Source organism: Ogataea haglerorum (genome assembly GCF_019207285.1).
Source record: "Ogataea haglerorum isolate 81-453-3 chromosome Unknown 81-453-3_NODE_8_length_489951_cov_95.815404, whole genome shotgun sequence".
NCBI classification, from domain to species: domain Eukaryota; kingdom Fungi; phylum Ascomycota; class Pichiomycetes; order Pichiales; family Pichiaceae; genus Ogataea; species Ogataea haglerorum.
Window position 1 is genome coordinate 312735 of NW_025065158.1, and position 17896 is coordinate 330630.

The 17896-nt window shown below is 50.2% G+C and overlaps 15 protein-coding genes across 15 annotated transcripts; 7 read left to right on the plus strand and 8 right to left on the minus strand.

The window, feature by feature from the left end:
* Window positions 1–55: 55 nt before the first annotated feature.
* On the plus strand, window positions 56–1675 carry KL911_003187 (uncharacterized protein; the record flags this gene model as incomplete). Its single annotated transcript, XM_043198339.1, has 1 exon — window positions 56–1675. One exon carries the CDS (start codon window positions 56–58, stop codon window positions 1673–1675), a length of 1620 nt encoding a protein of 539 aa, XP_043054138.1.
* A 63-nt stretch (window positions 1676–1738) lies between these two features.
* On the plus strand, window positions 1739–3205 carry KL911_003188 (uncharacterized protein; the record flags this gene model as incomplete). Its single annotated transcript, XM_043198340.1, has 1 exon — window positions 1739–3205. One exon carries the CDS (start codon window positions 1739–1741, stop codon window positions 3203–3205), a length of 1467 nt encoding a protein of 488 aa, XP_043054139.1.
* Window positions 3206–3225: 20 nt separating this feature from the next.
* On the minus strand, window positions 3226–4161 carry KL911_003189 (uncharacterized protein; the record flags this gene model as incomplete). Its single annotated transcript, XM_043198341.1, has 1 exon — window positions 3226–4161. The coding sequence occupies one exon, from the start codon at window positions 4159–4161 to the stop codon at window positions 3226–3228; it is 936 nt and encodes a 311-aa protein (XP_043054140.1).
* Window positions 4162–4556: 395 nt separating this feature from the next.
* KL911_003190 (uncharacterized protein) lies at window positions 4557–5297 on the plus strand (the record flags this gene model as incomplete). Its single annotated transcript, XM_043198343.1, has 1 exon — window positions 4557–5297. The coding sequence occupies one exon, from the start codon at window positions 4557–4559 to the stop codon at window positions 5295–5297; it is 741 nt and encodes a 246-aa protein (XP_043054141.1).
* A 5-nt stretch (window positions 5298–5302) lies between these two features.
* Window positions 5303–6712, minus strand: KL911_003191 (uncharacterized protein; the record flags this gene model as incomplete). Its single annotated transcript, XM_043198344.1, has 1 exon — window positions 5303–6712. One exon carries the CDS (start codon window positions 6710–6712, stop codon window positions 5303–5305), a length of 1410 nt encoding a protein of 469 aa, XP_043054142.1.
* Window positions 6713–6961: 249 nt separating this feature from the next.
* KL911_003192 (uncharacterized protein) lies at window positions 6962–7534 on the minus strand (the record flags this gene model as incomplete). The annotated part of the gene is made up of 1 exon (XM_043198345.1): window positions 6962–7534. The coding sequence occupies one exon, from the start codon at window positions 7532–7534 to the stop codon at window positions 6962–6964; it is 573 nt and encodes a 190-aa protein (XP_043054143.1).
* Window positions 7535–7827: 293 nt separating this feature from the next.
* Window positions 7828–9759, minus strand: KL911_003193 (uncharacterized protein; the record flags this gene model as incomplete). Its single annotated transcript, XM_043198346.1, has 1 exon — window positions 7828–9759. One exon carries the CDS (start codon window positions 9757–9759, stop codon window positions 7828–7830), a length of 1932 nt encoding a protein of 643 aa, XP_043054144.1.
* A 371-nt stretch (window positions 9760–10130) lies between these two features.
* KL911_003194 (uncharacterized protein) lies at window positions 10131–10658 on the plus strand (the record flags this gene model as incomplete). The annotated part of the gene is made up of 1 exon (XM_043198347.1): window positions 10131–10658. The coding sequence occupies one exon, from the start codon at window positions 10131–10133 to the stop codon at window positions 10656–10658; it is 528 nt and encodes a 175-aa protein (XP_043054145.1).
* A 382-nt stretch (window positions 10659–11040) lies between these two features.
* KL911_003195 (uncharacterized protein) lies at window positions 11041–11598 on the plus strand (the record flags this gene model as incomplete). Its single annotated transcript, XM_043198348.1, has 1 exon — window positions 11041–11598. The coding sequence occupies one exon, from the start codon at window positions 11041–11043 to the stop codon at window positions 11596–11598; it is 558 nt and encodes a 185-aa protein (XP_043054146.1).
* Window positions 11599–11630: 32 nt separating this feature from the next.
* Window positions 11631–12479, minus strand: KL911_003196 (uncharacterized protein; the record flags this gene model as incomplete). The annotated part of the gene is made up of 1 exon (XM_043198349.1): window positions 11631–12479. The coding sequence occupies one exon, from the start codon at window positions 12477–12479 to the stop codon at window positions 11631–11633; it is 849 nt and encodes a 282-aa protein (XP_043054147.1).
* Window positions 12480–12517: 38 nt separating this feature from the next.
* On the plus strand, window positions 12518–12736 carry KL911_003197 (uncharacterized protein; the record flags this gene model as incomplete). Its single annotated transcript, XM_043198350.1, has 1 exon — window positions 12518–12736. The coding sequence occupies one exon, from the start codon at window positions 12518–12520 to the stop codon at window positions 12734–12736; it is 219 nt and encodes a 72-aa protein (XP_043054148.1).
* A 63-nt stretch (window positions 12737–12799) lies between these two features.
* Window positions 12800–13588, minus strand: KL911_003198 (uncharacterized protein; the record flags this gene model as incomplete). Its single annotated transcript, XM_043198351.1, has 1 exon — window positions 12800–13588. The coding sequence occupies one exon, from the start codon at window positions 13586–13588 to the stop codon at window positions 12800–12802; it is 789 nt and encodes a 262-aa protein (XP_043054149.1).
* A 143-nt stretch (window positions 13589–13731) lies between these two features.
* KL911_003199 (uncharacterized protein) lies at window positions 13732–14514 on the plus strand (the record flags this gene model as incomplete). Its single annotated transcript, XM_043198352.1, has 1 exon — window positions 13732–14514. The coding sequence occupies one exon, from the start codon at window positions 13732–13734 to the stop codon at window positions 14512–14514; it is 783 nt and encodes a 260-aa protein (XP_043054150.1).
* Window position 14515: 1 nt separating this feature from the next.
* Window positions 14516–16147, minus strand: KL911_003200 (uncharacterized protein; the record flags this gene model as incomplete). The annotated part of the gene is made up of 1 exon (XM_043198355.1): window positions 14516–16147. One exon carries the CDS (start codon window positions 16145–16147, stop codon window positions 14516–14518), a length of 1632 nt encoding a protein of 543 aa, XP_043054151.1.
* Window positions 16148–16197: 50 nt separating this feature from the next.
* KL911_003201 (uncharacterized protein) lies at window positions 16198–17808 on the minus strand (the record flags this gene model as incomplete). Its single annotated transcript, XM_043198356.1, has 1 exon — window positions 16198–17808. One exon carries the CDS (start codon window positions 17806–17808, stop codon window positions 16198–16200), a length of 1611 nt encoding a protein of 536 aa, XP_043054152.1.
* Window positions 17809–17896: the final 88 nt, after the last annotated feature.

A 17896-nucleotide genomic window follows, 5' to 3' on the forward strand; every position in this document is an offset into this window, starting at 1 on the left:
TTCAGATATGTTTTAAAAACTAAACATAAACATAAACAATATCGTTCTTTCAGTCATGGATAACGTGGAGTACCTCGATCCAGACTTTGACCCCCACAAGGTGACTGTGCCGCGTCTGAGATCGATTCTCGTTGACAGACAAATTGAGTACCCGTCCAGCGCGAAGAAATCTGAGCTGATCCAGTTGTATGAAGAGTATATTCGCCCTAACGCGGCCAAGTGGCTCGAAGACTACAAGAGAAGTATCGAAAATAGCGTCGAGATAGACGAGGCCAACACTTCGTCTAAGCGAAGCGCGAAAAGCTCCAGAAACTCGACTCCCGACAAAAGATCGCGCAAAAGTCTGAGCCCTGCTCCAGACCAGACTGTCCCGCAAAAACGAGGTTCCGAGGCGGCCACTCCTAAAAGGAAGAAGCTGCATAGGAAGAACAGAAACACGGAAGAGAACGCCGTCTCCGACGATGCTGAGTCGCCAACCGTCAGCAGAATGGAGGAAGGAAAGCCAACTAACTCCATGAAGTCGCCACTGTCTTTGGAGAAGTTTGAGTCTGAAAGCCCGGTTGAGGAGGGTGACATTTCTGATATCCTTGCGAGACTTGTGAGTCCTAAAAAGGAGCAGCCAAAACTCGAGAAGACTGAAAACGAGATGGAGAACACGTTCGAGGCAGTCGAAGATGTTCAGGTTCCGTCTTTTCTTGACGAAATGCTGGCGGGACCTGATAGGATTCTGGACGACGAGAGTGGAGATGATGAGCGCACGATAGCGAGCGCTGCAAAAACGATGCGAAAGGAATCAATCTCGGATGCTGACAGCTCGGACACCGAAGTGGAGGAAGCAGAGGTCAAGGTGCGGCAGAGCGAGGTGTGCGAGGTTGTGCAAGCTGATGACCAACAGCAAACAGAGATGGTAGAGACAGAGACGATAGAGGAGACCATCACTGTGACCGAGTCTCCTGGCGAGATAGAGTCAAAGCCTGCTCAAAAATGGCATTACAAGTATGCACTTTTATTGCTACCAATTTTGTCGTCGCTTTTTTTCTACCGCTCGATGGCCGTTGACGTTGGATTTTGTGGTCGGGAAGGCGAGATAAGGAGTGTACGGTCGTACACGCCTACAGAAAGTCCATTGTTGACGCAGCTCGCAAATAAAGCCGATGCGTTTTTGGAGCAGCTCAAACCGCGCTGCGTTCCGTGTCCGGAGCACGCAATCTGCAAATACGACTCGAAGCTGGAGTGCAAGAGCGGGTACACTGTTTCAAGACCGTGGCAGTCGCTGTTAGGTCTAATTCCTCGGATGGAGCAATGCGTCTATGACGAGAAACGTCTCGAGAAGATCAAGTTAATGACCGACTTTACGCTGGATATTCTGCGCCGCAAGAACGGCAAAGAGATGACACTGGAGGAGCTGCACAACTTTCTCAAGGCCACGAAGTCGGCCGGCATGGCTGACGAGGACTTTGAGGAGTACTGGCTCCGGTTCGTGACGGAGGAGATCTCGAAAGAGCCGGAGATCAAGGTGGACTTTACCACGAGCTCGATCTCGATCGAGAACAAGATCCCCACGCAGTTCCTCACACGGACGCCAGGGGCCAGACGGGCTAAGAAGTCGAAGCTTTTCCAGCGGTATCCGCTTCCGACGTCGACCTTTGGCGGGTTTTCTGCGTATGGTAATTAAATAGGACTATGTAACGAATCATGAAATAATAATTTGGGCTGTGCGTAAGAAAAAGATTTCATAATGGTTTTGGCCAAGATAACAGACCACGGTCTTTTAATGGACCAAACAAGCTCTGAGACCAGCAGTGCTGGCTTGTTTTGCTGCAGTCCGTCTGAGCTGGCTGACAAAAACGGTTTTGAAGAACTTTCCAGCGGTACGCTTATCCCGTTCAAAAACATTGTCTGGGTAGAAGGAGCTCTAAATGAGAGCGTGGAGATCACATATGTAGAGCAGCAGGATTCGCATTTGAAGGTCCGCACCGTTGTGGCGGATGTAACCGGCGGAAAGCAGTCGAACGAGCCGGGATCGAAGAGTGCTGTGTCGCAGCTGATGGCTCTGGCGTACGCAAATTCTGAGCCCAAGAAGTCCGTCATTGTATTTGTGAATCCGCACAGCGGCAAGGGCAAGGCCATTCATCTGTATGCGCACGAGGTGGAGCCTATTTTGAGCGCTGCCCGGTACCACGTCGAGCTTGTCAAGACGGAATACACAGGCCATGCTACAGAATACATGAAACATGTGGATATCAACAAGTACGACGGAGTCATATGTGCTTCTGGTGACGGCATTCCGCACGAAGTGCTCAACGGCATATATAGTCGCGAAGACCGCGTTCGGGCCTTTGAAAGGCTTTTTATCGCGCAGACTCCGTGCGGATCCGGTAACGCCATGGCTCTCTCGTGTCTGGGCACTTTGAAGCCGGGACTGGCGACTCTGGAAATCATCAAGGGCCACACGGTGCGCAGCGATCTGATGCTTATCTGCTCCAAGAGCGCCGGTCTGCGCGTCTCATTCTTGAGCCAGACCTACGGCGTCATCGCCGAGGCAGACATAGGCACCGAGTGGATGCGTTTCATCGGCGAGATTCGCTTCGATATTGGCGTGGCGTTCAAGATTCTGCGCAGGAAGCAGTTTCCGTGCCGCGTGGCAGTCAAGCGGATCACCAACGACAAACAGGAGCTCTTGGAACGTTACAAGTCACAGTACCAGCAGCATGGTGTGACCAGACTGCTAGACGAGGACGCACTAAAGCCGAAGTATTTTGACGGACAACTGTTTGACGACAACCAGCTACCAGCAGGCTGGGAATGGTTGGACGACAACGTCACACAGAACTTATCCATATTTTATGCGGGAAAGCTACCGTACATCTCCAAGGACGTGGACTTCTTCCCTGCTGCGCTGCCGAACGACGGGGCGATCGACCTTGTGCTTTTCGACGGCCGCGCACAGGTGTGGAAGTCTGCGCACAGTCTGCTCCAGCTCGATAAGGGAATGCACGTTTGGCACGACCACGTGGACCATATGAAGGTGGAGTCGTTGAAACTGGTGCCGATGCTCGAACAGGGCCGCACCAGCTACATTTCCGTCGACGGAGAGAATTTCCCCGTGGAGACGATCCAGGTGGAGGTGCTCCTGGGCGTGATGAAGACTGTGATGAACGACGGCCGCTACAAAGACAGCGGATTTTTAGCACACATTCCTTAATACTGAAAACATAGAGAACGCTACTCTTTCTTGTCCTCCTCCTCGTCGCTGTCGTCCACAGCAAACGTATCGTCCACAACCGGTTCCGGCTGGATCACCGAGATCGGCTCGTGTTTCTGTTTCGTATCCGTTGTAGCGTCCTCAAGCTTTATTCCTTCGACTTGCTCCTCCAGCTCCTTGCTCTTGCGCGACTCAGCCCCAAAGCTCGTTTTCTGCGGCCGTGGCGGTCTCACAGGAGGCGGAGGCGGGGTCTGACTGTCCTCGCGGCTTCTGTTGGACTGCATGCTGGATTTCCTGCCAAACGCGTTGAACAGCTGGTTCTCGCCCTGGCCCTGCTGCGCAGTGCCGCCCTCTGTTGTCTGGAGTTTCTTGGCCAGGTTGCTCATCCAGCCGCCAACGGCGTTCTTGGCCCCCTCCACGTTTTTCGCCAGCGACTCGACAAAGTCCTCCTCGGAGTCAGACTCGTCCTCGATCGCAGCCCAGACAGGCTTCTTCTTAGGCTTTGGAGGCGGGGCTTTGGAGCGAGAGCCGCGTTTCTCGTATTCGCGGGCCAGCCGACGCGCCAGCGCCTCGTCCGACTCCAACTGCCGCCGTTTCTCAAACGTGTCCTTCGATGGCAACTTTGGCTTGGCCTCCACAACAGGCACTGCAATGTCCGACGAAGGGTCCGACAAAAACAGCAGCGCATTGAAGGCAGGATCCAACTGGCCCTGCGACGCAATGAGGGCCATTTTCACGTACTTTTCCTCCACGGTTGGAAACGCCTCCTTGAGATCTTGGATCGCCCGTTCGGCTGCAGATACCGGCCTTTTAGGCATTGGCGGTGGGGCAGCCTCAGAAGACGCACCTTCAGCCTTCTCAGCAGCCGGTGCCGGCTCTGGCGTCTCCTGAGAAACCTTCTCCTCCTCCTTGAGGTCTACTTTGGTGGTTGCCTCGGATGTTTCTTGGTCACTCATAGTTTAATAAATAATTTTGTCGCGGCGATTTTACATACCTAAAATAGTAAACGGCACAAGATCCACAAGCCTGATGCTCACTCGGTTTTGACGGCCTTTGCAGCCTTACCCCGGCACAGGACTTTTTCAAGACAGTAGACAACAGCGTCCAAGCACACGCGGAAAATGTACACCACCAGATCTGCAAGAATACAGAGCAGCCATGGCGTGATGATGATCATCGACACGGTGTACTGCACAGTTAGCCCAGAAATCCAATCAGATACTCACGTTGAACCAAATCACACAGCTCTTTATTTTATCCCATGTCTGAGCCAGCAAGTCCCAGTCCACTGACGACTCCAGCATCTATGTGTAGCAGCCAGAAAAATTTAAAACTCTAAAAAATATATTTAATGAGCAGGCTCGAGCTGTACTCGCCTGAAGGCCTCAGGGTCGACGGAAGACGATGGAACGAGCTTAGAAGGTTTGAGTGCCAGACAAACACACATCCGAACGCAGCGGACGGGTCGTCGTACGTCCAGCAGGGAAATTCCAAGGTGTTATGTCTGGTGAAGGGCCCGATGGAACATGGGGCGAACCTCGCCGCAGGAACAAAGCTAGATCCCAACGGGCCAGTGCTATCTCTCAACATCAACTACCCGCCGTTTGCCTCTTACGAGAGGAAAAAAAGACCAAAGAACGATAGACGATTACAGGAGATTAGCATTATTCTCAAACGTTGCTTCATGAAAACTATAGTGCTGAAAAATTATCCACGAACAGCCATCGACATTAACCTCACGGTGCTGGCGATGGACGGCGGCCTGCTGGCCTGTTTCTGTAACGCCATCACGCTGGCGCTGATCGACGCCGGGATCTCGCTATACGACTACGTCAGTGCCGTGAGCGTGGGACTGTACGACCAGACACCGCTGCTGGACATGAACGCGCTCGAGGAAAACGATCTCAGTTTCATCACGATCGGTGTGGTTGGCGACTCCGACAAGCTGAACTTGACCCTCTGCGAGGACAAGCTGCCGCTCGACAAGCTAGAAAGACTGATCAGTCTGGGCATAGAAGGCTGCCACCGGCTGAAGGAGCTCATGGATTTGCAGGTGCGTGTAGCAGGCGGGCAGCTGCAAGAACGCCAGTAATGTACTTATTTCAGATGTATTTTCCGTAGCAAGTTGCGTCCCTTCTGTTTGATCACGGAGGAGGTGCGCAGAAGATCGTTTGCCAGCTCTGCGGTTGACGGCGTGCTCGAATGGTACTGGTCCGAGTTTTTGAACGCGTTCAGCACGTTTGGTCCCAACTGCGAGTCGGTGTTGGCGAACGACTTGGAGCCGGCCTTGATGGCCTCGTGCAGATACCCGGAAAGCCCCGTGTCGTACTCCATGAGCTCCTGTCGTGCTTTCTGCAGCGCTGCGAGTCGTTTTTCAGTTGTTGGCAGCTGCATGATTTTTTTCAGGTCCGCGTCGGGAAACGCCGTTATGACAGGGGCCTCCTTGACAGTCTCTTTTGTTTCCTTGGTATCTTGCGATGTCTCGCTTGCAACTCGGCTGTTGGTGCGAGGCTCCGGCACTTCGTCAATAAGCATGGATCGCACACGGGTCTGCCGAATTGGAGGCTTGGCAATAGGAATCCTTCCCTGGTAGCGCTCGCTTCTGAGGTCTTCGTACACTGAAGACCCCAGAGTCTCTGACTTCACCAATCTCACGGTGTCCTTTGTGTTCTGGCGCACAAAAACCTGTCTGAACTGGTCGGCCTCGGAATCTTCTCCGGGCACGCTTTCGGAGTAGCTATCTGACAAGTCGTAGGTGCGTCTGGTCGACAACGAGCCCGACGAGCTCACAGACCGTGTTTCGTGGCCCGCAAATGAGAACTGGTCGTCGTTCTGTTGCCAGGAAAACCTGTCTGAGGGTGAATTCGAAGGTAGAGAAGAGTACGACAACGACGAGTGTTCGTCGGGAGCCCGGCTTGACGAAGCGTCTGTTGATGCGTCGAACGAGGTGCGAATGGTATCGTTATGTATCTCTGAATGCTCCTCGCTGGTATCGAAGTCGTTCAAAAACTGTCCCCTAAACTCCTCTGCGCCAGTTCCAGGCTTAGTCTGCGGACTATTTTCTGGCTCAGCCAGATCTTGCTCAAACTCCTCGTTTGCCATCTGCCTGGCGTCCTCGCCCGCCAGACCGCTAGCAAACTCGTCGATGGAGCGCGAGATGTCATCGATGGAGTTCCCGGACTGCGCAGACTGCGTATCCGGAACGGAAGAACGGTGAACCTCTAACGGAGGAGTGGTCTCTAAAGGGGACTCAACGGCTGTGTGGTCGGAGAATGACGCGACAGAATCAATTTCGTCGTCAGCTACAGCAAAGCTGCCAACCTGGTCTTGTTGTTGATCTGTGTCCTGGAGTGGCTCTTCATCCATTCCATTCGGTTTCTGTTCGTCATTCAGAGACAAGTTGCGTATGTAGTTGTCCAATCCCTCCTGAGCACGGGTGGATAGAGAAACGCTACCGTCGTCAGCGGATGCAATAGCAGCCAAATTATCTGCGCTTGAGCTAGCCATGATGATAGATTGGTACCTTTATTTATTAACCATAAGAACGGAGACAGAAAAGTTTGAAATATAAATAAGTGGAAGAAAAAAATTACAATTTATTATTTAGACTTTGTCCACTGCAAAAGTTCAGTCCAGGAGGACGGTGCGTTGGCAGAATGAACAAATGGCTACCAATGATGAGTCTTTTTCTATCCTTATCTACATTACCTGATCACAATGATAGACAACTATGACTGAGGATGCCATTTCATTCATTTATTCCTCGCCAGCAGGAATCTCCTCTTTGAGCACTCGCACCAGCCGCACACGTAGCTCTGTTGTCTCGTCGCCTCGTAAAACATCGCTGATAAACCCAACTTCGCAATCTAGCTGGACCATCTCCAAAGCGCCTCTCAGAACACCGCAGAGGATATTCGAGTACCACAGCTCCTTGGCTGCCTTTCCGTCGTCGGGCAGCTCCACGAAGTCTGCCAGAGGGTTTTCTGTAAGAATGAGACTAAACGTAGTCATGTCTGAGGTCCAATTAGTGATGTTAGGCACTACATTCAAAAACATCTTGAAACCAACTTTGGACACGATCTCGGCCGTGTCGCGGAAACTGCTGCATCGCGAGAGTTGCGTTTTTTGTAGAAACTCGTCAATCAAACGCACGCCTATGTTGTAGCCCATTTTGTAGGTTTGCGCGTTGACCTCCTCGTAATTGTTATTAAAGTCGCGGCACAGCTGCGCGACGATCGACCCGTAAGTGAGAGTGAACAGTTCTGAGTTCACCTTCTCGACTTTCGTCTTCCAGACGTCATCCCCTAGTTGCTTAATTTGTTTAGACATCGACGTTGGCGGATTAATATTTTATTTCTTCTTTTATTTCTCTACGCACAGTTTGCGCAAACAAGTCGAGTCGCGCGCCTCTAGAGGCAGAATTCGCCCGAGTAGCGTAATGGTTAACGCGTTTGACTTCTAATCAAAAGATTCCGGGTTCGACTCCCGGCTTGGGTGCTTTCTCTTTTTTTATTTTTGCATATCTCTATCAATGCTCTATCTCTGCCCGTCAAGATCAGCCAAATCCTGACCAATCCTTTTTTTCCTATCACAGTAACAGATTACATTAGCTTGCTCTATATCTAATCAACCTCCTCAACAGTTGGGCCTTGTGTCTCCTCAGTGGATGGAGCACCACCGGCACCTGGGAATCCACCTGGAGCACCACCTGGCATACCACCTTCGGCATACAAGTCTTTCAGAACGTCGTTACCGACTTGCTCCAACTCCTTTCTCTTGTCGTCGTACTCCTCAGCAGTAGCGGTCTGGTTCTCGTCCAGCCAAGCAATGGTTTCATCGCAAGCCTTGGTCAAAGCCTCTCTCTTGGAAGCCTCCACCTTCTCTTCGAATTGCTTCTCAGAAGCAGTTTGCTTCAAGGAGTAAGCGTAAGACTCAAGACCGTTCTTAGCAGCAATTCTCTTAGCTTCCTTCTCATCCTCCTCCTTGTACTTCTCGGCCTCAGAAACCATTCTCTCGATCTCCTCCTGCGACAATCTACCCTTGTCGTTGGTGATGGTGATCTTCTGGGACTTTCCGGTACCCTTCTCGACAGCGGACACGTTCAAAATACCGTTGGCGTCGATATCGAAGGTGACCTCAATTTGAGGAACACCTCTTGGAGCCGGTGGAATGCCAGAGAGCTCGAACTTACCAAGCAGGTTGTTGTCCTTGGTTCTGGCTCTCTCACCTTCGTAGACCTGGATGAGCACACCTGGCTGGTTGTCCGAGTAGGTCGAGAAGATCTCAGACTTCTTGGTTGGAATGGTGGTGTTTCTTGGAATCAGCTTAGTCATCACACCACCAGCGGTCTCGATACCGAGCGACAGTGGAGCAACGTCCAAAAGAAGCAGGTCTTGGGTCTTGGAAGAAGTGTCACCGGTCAAGATAGCAGCCTGCACAGCAGCACCGTAGGCAACGGCCTCATCTGGGTTGATGGATCTGTTTGGCTCCTTACCGTTGAAGAAGTCCGAAACAAGCTTCTGCACCTTTGGAATTCTGGTGGAACCACCAACAAGCACAATCTCGTTGACTTGAGACTTGTCCAGCTTGGCGTCCTTCAACACCTTCTCGACAGGATCCAAGGTGGATCTGAAGAGGTCCTGACACAGCTCCTCGAATCTGGCTCTGGTGATCGAAGTGTAGAAGTCAATACCCTCGTACAGCGAGTCAATCTCCAGCGATGTTTGAGCTGAGGAGGAAAGGGTTCTCTTGGCTCTTTCACAGGCGGTTCTGAGTCTTCTCAGAGCTCTCTGGTTGGTGGAAATATCCTTCTTGTTCTTTCTCTTGAATTCGTTGATGAAGTGGTTGACAAGTCTGTTGTCGAAGTCCTCACCACCCAAGTGGGTGTCACCAGCGGTAGCCTTGACCTCGAAGATACCGTCCTCAATAGACAGAAGGGAAACATCGAAGGTTCCTCCACCAAGATCGAAAATCAGAACGTTCTGTTCACCCTGGCTTTTCTTGTCCAGACCGTAAGCAATGGCGGCAGCAGTAGGCTCGTTAATGATTCTCATGACGTTCAGGCCAGCAATCAAACCAGCATCCTTGGTGGCCTGTCTTTGGGAATCGTTGAAGTAAGCCGGAACAGTGATCACAGCGTCCTTAACGGTGGTTCCGAGGAAAGACTCGGCGGTCTCCTTCATCTTGGTCAACACCATAGAGGAGATCTCTTCTGGAGTGAACACCTTGGTTTCACCCTTGAACTCGACCTGGATGTGTGGCTTTCCACCCTTCTCGACGACCTTGAATGGGAAGTGCTTCACATCGTTTTGCACTTCAGGATCATCAAACTTTCTACCAATCAGTCTCTTGGCATCGAAGACAGTGTTGGCTGGGTTCATGGCAGCCTGGTTCTTAGCGGCATCACCGATCAGTCTCTCGGTGTCTGTGAAGGCAACGAACGATGGAGTGGTTCTGTTACCTTGGTCATTGGCGATAATCTCGACTCTGTCGTTGGCAAAGTGCGCAACACACGAATAGGTAGTACCTAAGTCAATACCGACTGCTTTAGACATATTAATTTCTATAATTCTATTCTAAGAAATGGTAGAAAACAATTCTATGAAAAGATTTAGCCCAGTTGGACCTCAATGCATATATATAGTATTGCCATTCATCGCACTAGAACGACCGACAGCTTCAAAAAATTGATTTCGTCGAATTTTTCACTTATCACACGACTTAAATCCTTCTAGAAATTTCCATCCCCAGCTGAGGTCGCCATATCTGGCTCAATTGCTCTTTGAATAAACCCTGATTATTGATCACGCAATCTCCAAGCCAAACAGGACGGATCCTACAGCTCAGATCTGCGTCTTCACTAATGCGTATGCTGACATCATCAATTAGATAAGCATACCGGCTCTTGATCTCACTCGCCTCAGCAATGCCGCCTTCCTCCAGGGACGCTGTCCGCGTGACTGCCAGTGCACACATCAAGCATTGGCTTGAGCCAGTGTTTTGCGAGGACGAGCTCGGCCACAATTACAAGATTGACAAGGTGCTAAAAGTGCTCCGAATATACCCCAGATCAAACACTTTGTCTTCGCTTCCTTTATGTTTGTGTGATGCTAATTACAAGATTCTTGCCTTCGCGAATTATAAAGCAATTGCTGCTTTTGAGCGCAAGGAGCGCCGCCGAGCTACGCAGAATCTGCTCAACTCGGAGATCATGATCCACTCATTCACAGTGAGGTTTTACAATGATCACCAAGTACAAGAATCTTTTGACGGTTTGAAATTTAAACAAAAGTCCAGCTTGTTCCCTGGATACCTAGTTCTGGAGATTAATGACTTTTCAATGTTCAATCGGGACCAGCTGATCTTAAGCAATGCAGGTGCAATTGAGTTTCTATACGGTACGCCACGGTACGTCGCTCGGTTTATAGAACAGGAATTAGGTGAGAAAGAGTGACTAAGCGATAGTTCGATCCCCTCAAAATTGCTAAGGCCCGAATTTTTTTTTGCAGGGACCCATGTAGCGTAATGGTTAACGCGTTTGATTCCTAATCAAAAGATTCCGGGTTCGAGTCCCGGCATGGGAGCTCTCCTTGTAATTTTTTTTTTGGCACAGGGACCACATCAACATGGAAGGCACAAGTACCTCTTTTTGGTATCCTGCGTTCGAACTTGTCCAAAGCTGCCGTATTAAATGCAGTGTGGCGGACAACTTGATAGATTTATCCAGAGCGCGAAGGAAGCGAGGGAATAAAAAAAGGTCTTACATAAGCGAGGGGGATATATATATTTTGATAGCATATTCTTTTTCGTTCCATTGGCAAAAACTAGGTTCTGAAATGTCAACGCCTGCGAGAAGAAGACTGATGAGGGATTTCAAGCGGATCCAGCAGGATTCCGCAGGAGGTGTGTCTGCATCTCCTTTAGCCGATAATGTGATGATCTGGAATGGAATAATTATAGGTCCGCAAGATACCCCGTACGAGGACGGAACGTTCAGACTGCGACTAACATTCGATGAGCAATACCCTAATAAACCACCTAATGTGCGGTTCACGTCTGAGATGTTCCATCCTAACGTTTACGGGTCCGGAGAACTATGTTTAGATATCTTGCAGAACAGATGGTCGCCGACCTACGACGTTGCTTCGATTTTGACGTCGATCCAGTCGCTCCTCAACGATCCAAATATTAGTTCGCCAGCCAACGTGGAGGCCGCCAACCTGTACAAAGACCACCGCAGCCAGTACATCAAGCGTGTTAGACAGACTGTCGAGAAGAGCTGGACAGAGGACATGCTGGATGTGGGCGACGAGGAGGACGACGAGGAAGACGAGGACGAGGAGGACGACGGTTCGGAGAAGGGAGAAGCGGACGATAAGGAGGAGCGACCATAATAGCATATAGTTCTTTAGAGCACAAGTCATGTCTATTTGACTGCCTGAGCAAGCTTTTTACTTAGGTCGTCAATCTGCAAAAGCTCATCATTTTGCAAATACTCGTAGTCCGGCACCTTGCCGGTGCTGTTCACCTCTCTGTCTTTGCGGTAGTTGAGGAACGTGAGCCCCAGAAGGAATCCCAGGACAAACTGGCTGTATGGGTTCATTTTTCTGTCTTTTTTGTACTGCTCGAGTCTTTTGGGACCGAAAAGGCGCGGATCGCGGGGCGGCAGCGGTGATATGATTGTGTCCTTGGATGGCTTCACGGACTTGAGGACCGACGGCGCGCGGAACGGCAGATCCGGCGGCACGTAATCGTCGACCTCGACTTTATATTTCTGCGACTCCGTTTCTGCAATAATTTGATCAAGAGGAGTGTTGGCTTCTTTTTTCTCTGGAACCACAGTCTTCTTCTGCTCTATGACAAACCCCTCTCGAGGTCCGTGGGGTCCGTACGCCAGCCAGTACATAAACCGCTTCTTGTCTTTGTCGATCCCCGTCCATTTGCGTTTGAACTTGTCCTCGAGCTCCTCTAGAATGTAATGCTGTTTTGGTAGAGACAATTTCAAATACGTTTCCGGATTTTTGTACACGGGCGTCGGATCGAAATTGGTGGTGTCAAATTCGTCGTCGTCTCCTGCGGTAGGGGAGAAAATGGCAAATATGTCCTTGATTGAGGAGAGAGCGAGCTTATTTCGTTCTCGCCGCAGATCCCGCTCCTGTTTCAGTTTCTGGTTGAGCAGTCTGGCGTCTGGCGCCATGCCGCTCACCTTGGCCTTTGCGTGGGCGCCGGCCTGGTTCGTGGAATAATACCGGATCGTACGCACTAGTTTAGACATGGGCCAAAAATAATTAAATTTTCTTGACTTATTTTCCAATGTCGTCAACGTCCAACTTTCTTGCCGAAATGACAAACTCGCCGGTCGTGGTCAAGCTCCAGCATGGCCTCGAATACCACGGGGTCCTCGCCTCCATTGACGGCTACATGAACGTCGTTCTCAAGGACACCGTCGAGATGGTTGAAAACAATAAGGTCAGAAATTACGAGGAAGTGTTTCTCAGAGGAAATAACGTGCTCTACATTTCGCAGAAATAACCTACATAACGACATTGCCACCAGTGTACTATACAAACAAATAAATTGTTCTAGCCCCACTATCTATTCAGCGTTCTCTTTGGGTTCCTCAGAGCGTGAGACTTCGACGTTTTCTTTTTCGTCGGAGTTGCCAGCTTCAGGAGATTCGTTTGTCCTGCTGCCTCGCTTATGCGTCCGCTTTCTTTTCCGTTTTCCGCCTCCTTCTTCTGGCTCCTTTGGCTTCTTTGGCTTTTTCACACTGAGAGGATTCGGCCCCTTTGGACCCTTGCGTTTCTTTCGTGCTGGCCCTTCCTCCTCTATTTTTTCCTCTCCGACGTGCGCCTGCACTCCCGCACGCGGATCGTTCAAGTAGCTCGTCAGTTTTCTGGCTTCTGTCTCCTGGACCACCCGTTCAGAAACAGGCGACATCGGCTCCATGATCATCACCGACCGCTTCATGTAAATTAGGGGAACACCAGGCACAGTTCTCAGAGACTGGCGCAGTCTCTCGTCCTGCGTTACCACCAGATATCTGTGCTTGTTCTTGCCGTCTATGTTAACGATTGAGCCTATGCAGTCTTTACTGCTCTGGGTCTCCTTATGGTTACAGCGCCGCTTCTCCATCTTCTTGGCAATGTCAATAGCTGGCTGGTTGCGAGTCTCATATAAGTGGTTGATGCAACATTGAGTGATCATGAGCTTCACTTCAGTCTGGACGGTCCTGGAAATCGCCTTAATCACATCGAACTTGGTTCTCTCACACTCGAGAATCACGTTATCGTCAACTATGCACTGGATCGGTGGCTTGAACTTAAACGTCGAGATATACTGGTGGATCTGCTTGCGGTACTGCTTTGCTCTCTTCTGCTTCATGCTCTAGACTTCGTACATAAATTTTTTTTAGCCAGCACAGCCTTCAAACACAAGCTGAAAATTGAGTAACCGTTAGCAGCAAAAAATGTTTTAAGTTAAGTCTTCATTTCTGGTTGGGTTTCGCCGTTTTTGAAATTTTGCAAATGTCCACCCCAAAGCCTGCCGCCCCAGCAAAACCTCTCAAAGATCAGCTCATTGAGCTAGTGCAGACCGCCCAATTCGCCTGGTTTGCCGGCCACGTCGCCACACTTTTCTACTCTCTGGTCTACTTTATTTCTTACAGATCGAAGGGCTTTTTCCACAAACTAAGCTACAGTCTAATTTACCTGTCTGTGATTGAGTCGTTTGGAATCATTATCCACCAGTCCTGGAAGGCAGGCGGCCTGAAACTGAACAACCCCAAGGCGGTTCTTGCAGACGATAACGTCCAATATATCCTGATTGCGTTGGCTCTGCTCCTGGTTTTGCCTGTCATTTCGCTGTCAATCTTCCCCTTTGTGTTTTTCTCGTTCTTCCACTGTATCACATACTTCCGGGGAGCAATTCTGCCAAAACTGGGACTCAAAAACCAGGAGGTTCTCGCCAGCAAGCTAGGTTCCTTCGTTGCCAACTACAACGACCTGTCTATGTATTACGCCGCCAATTTTGAGATTGCCACTCTTGCTTACATTGTTGTCAGGGCACTGCTGTGGTCCAAAAGGTTCTGGATTGCTCTGGTTGTCTACGGAGCGTTCATCAAATTCAGATACGAGAAATCGATTTCCACTAAATCGTGTTTCAAGAAGCTCGAGGTGAGAATTGACGGTCTCCTATCCCATCCTTCTGTGTCTCCTCAGATAAAGCAGTATTGGATCAACATCAAGTCGGCTCTCAAGAAGTACGGAAACCAGTTCAAGCTCGTGCAGGAACCTGGCAAGACCGAGTGAATTAGCGTTTTTTCTTCAGCTTGTTCTCGTACTCGATCCATGTTGGCTTCAACCCGTACTGTTTGAAAAGAAGATCCTGGACCGTCTTGAAATGCGGCCCCTGCACAGTGACTTCCACAAGCTTTGGATTCTGAACGTTGTTAGCGACAGTGGTCGAGCCCGAACATTTCACTTTCAGGATGGAGCTGACCTCTTCTGGGTCGATCAGAAACTCCTCCATGCCAATGATTTTGGTGATAACTTTGCGTCCGATTTTCATTTCTTCCACAATTTTGACAACAGGAACCTGTCCTTTCTTAGGCTTGGTAGACTCTTCTCCACGACTCACCTTATAAAACGGCGAGAAATGCTGTTTCACCAAAACGTCCACCACCTTGGCTCTCTCGAGCGTGGTAGTTTTGAGCAGCCGTTGTAGAGGCTCATCCGCGGTGATGCTTTTTGGGTCGTTTTTGCTCACCAGCTGGCGTGTTTGTATGTATTTACCAACCAATGCTTTGATCTCTTGGAGAGTGTAGTAATCCTGCGACGAGTCCAACAGACGGAGAAAATTAGATGCTGAAGAATGGGCTTTGTACAGCTGCGTAACTTGGAGCTCTGTTGAGTCTGTATTTTTGTTTGATGCCTCCCCGGACTTATTTCTCCTGATTTTGTACGGCTCGAATTTCCTGACCTTTTCATGCTCCTTGTTTACCGACACAACCACCACATCGTCACCCTTGCCTTTAAGTTTGAGGAGATCTTCTTTTTCCATCGCTTTGAGATATTTCGCCGTCTTTTTCCACGACGTCTTTTTTATGTTGATCAGATTGCTGTCCACGGGAGGGAAGTTCTTGTACACATGGCCGGACATGAACAACGACGCGCTGATAGGCATTTCTATAGCGTCCTGGCTGATCGAATACAGCGTTGCTCGGAGGAACAGGTCGTCCATGTCCTCGACGGACAACGATGTCGTGATATCCATTTCTTTAGTTTGCTGTGTAGCCTGTTCCAATGTCTCTTCCTCAGGCTGCTGTTCCTGAAGAGGTGCCTTAGTTGGCAGAACATCAACCTTGTCTGGAATCTTTGCTCCCTTAACCATGCTAAACAGCCAGTCTTGGTAGACGTGCAGTATCTCAACGGCTACGCCGTGCGTTCCAACGACCTCTGTCATACCGCCTAAATCCATTTGGCAGTATCCAACAGCAACAGCAACATTGGGCTTTTTGTAGTCACCCACAGCTACAACTTTGCCCCGTTTGGCGTCGTCAGGAAACGGAGGGATCGTGCCTGGAAGCATGAGATTCGAGCCGTTGACAAGTCGCTCTATAACGTACTCGTGGGTGTTGACAATTGGCACAATGTAAGGATATTTCCACAATGTAAAAAGCGTTGGAACTAGTTCTGAGTCCCGTGTTCGGAACCAAATGGGCACGCCCTCCAGATCGGTATACAGCGTGCCCTGAGCATGGGGAGACTTGAATGCAGCGTATTTGACCTCTGGAGGCAACACGAGCGACGCAACACCGTCACTAGCTAGAGCCTCCTCACTCAGCCCGTACTGGCTGCAAATGGCAGCGTACAGCTTTCTGCGCTCTGAAGATTTGAGATTGGAAAGCGATTTCAGCCCCGGGTCTTTTTTGAAAAGAGACATGGTCGAAATTATTTTCTGGCACAGCCAATATTATAGAATAAGTATACATACTACAGAGTGCCAGACAGCACAAGCCCCATTTCAACCACTGAAGCCTCAGATTCCCAACTGAGCCCTGTGTACGGGCGTCCAAACAGCAGCTTAAACTCAGTGCCGCATCTGTGGTAAATAAGGCCGCAAACCTCGAAGATTTTGAGATTCGGAAACACTTTCAGCGACGAGTTGAGCTGGCGACCGGCAAAGTGGTCGAACAGGTACCCGTTGGTCCCCAAGTCCGAGCGGAAAAACCGCGCAAATGGTTTGGAAGTGTCTGTCTGGCGCTGGAAATAGTCTAGTTCGTTTCCGATGATCATCATTGTCGACACTCTGATGGCCTCCTTCACAATAGCTGGCGGGAGGTGTGCCATTTTGTCGCAGAGTCGCCTGCAGTTCTCGCAAGAGCAGTCGTACACGTAGTTAAGCTGCGGGAACAGGTCGTGGACGTCGTCCAGATTGTTGAGCAAGTTGCCGACAAGGTTTTCCGACGGCGTGTCGATGTTGAGCCGGAAGTCTCTGAGCGACGAGGTGTTGTTCGAGAGCGGAGTCCCCACCATCATGAGGAGGTTAGAAAGGTCGAGGCCCTCGACTTTGAGGTCGATCGCGAGCTTGCGAAGGTTTTTGAACGTCTCAGTAAGTTTTAGAAGCATTATGGAGCGCAGGTGATTTTTTTCGCTGTCCGGTTTGACTAGTCTATAATGGATAGAAAGCTCACGCAGGTTCTGGCTTTTGGACCTGAGAAGCGACGCCAAATGCTGTGTCGTGTTAATGAGATTCAACACGCCGCCGTCGTCCTCTATAAACAGCTCCAAGCTGGTCAGGTGCTCGAGGTGCACGTGCTTGCTGATAAGGTTGAGAACGACTGCCGTCGAGTGGTTGGTAAGCGGGAGCGCGAGCTTGGTCAGGTTGTTGAAGAGCAAACCCATCTTGCGCCAGATCGCCATAACCCCGACCACCCGCCTGTACGCGCGGTCCCCGGACTCGGAGTCCACCTCGAACCTCAGCTCGGTCAGCCGTTTCATGGCATGCGGATACGTCGTCAACAGCTTGAAAATCACCATGTCCTCGTTTGGGCCGAGCTTTCCTGCAAAAACCAGCCGTCGCAGCTGTACCAGGTTAACAAAGCTGACCATTCCGTTGTGCTTTTCTGTCTCCCGACAAAAATTCATGTCCACCCTCAGGGTCTCGAGATTAGGGGCCTGTAAATGGCTCAACGGAGATATCACCACACTCTCAGGGAACTTGTACCGGACAAGGTTGGGAAAGTGGGGGCAGTGTTCTCTCCATTCTATAAGGGTCTTGCTTTCGGACTCAGCGTCCTGCAACAAGAGCTCGATGACCAGGTCGGCGTACTGGAAGTTCAAACACGAGGTCTGCGACAGTGCGCGGAGTAGCTTTGCCAGCCGGTGTTTCCCAATAAGAGTGTATTGGTCTGAGATGAGCTCGACGTCGAAGTTCTTGGGACACACTGTCTCGTTGCTCAAATAGAGAAGTCGCGAGTATATCTGGGGGACAACAGTCTTGTAAAAGAGAGTGCACGAGTACGCCAGCCGCAGCTTGTCAGGCAGTTCTAGATGCCTGACAATTTCGACATGAACATTATGTGGAAGGCCTGCCAAGCCCATCTGTCAAATTGTATCAATGTCAACAAACCGTCAGAGACACTTTGCCATTACCTATAAGAATGAAAAACCAGGAAAAAAAAGAAACACT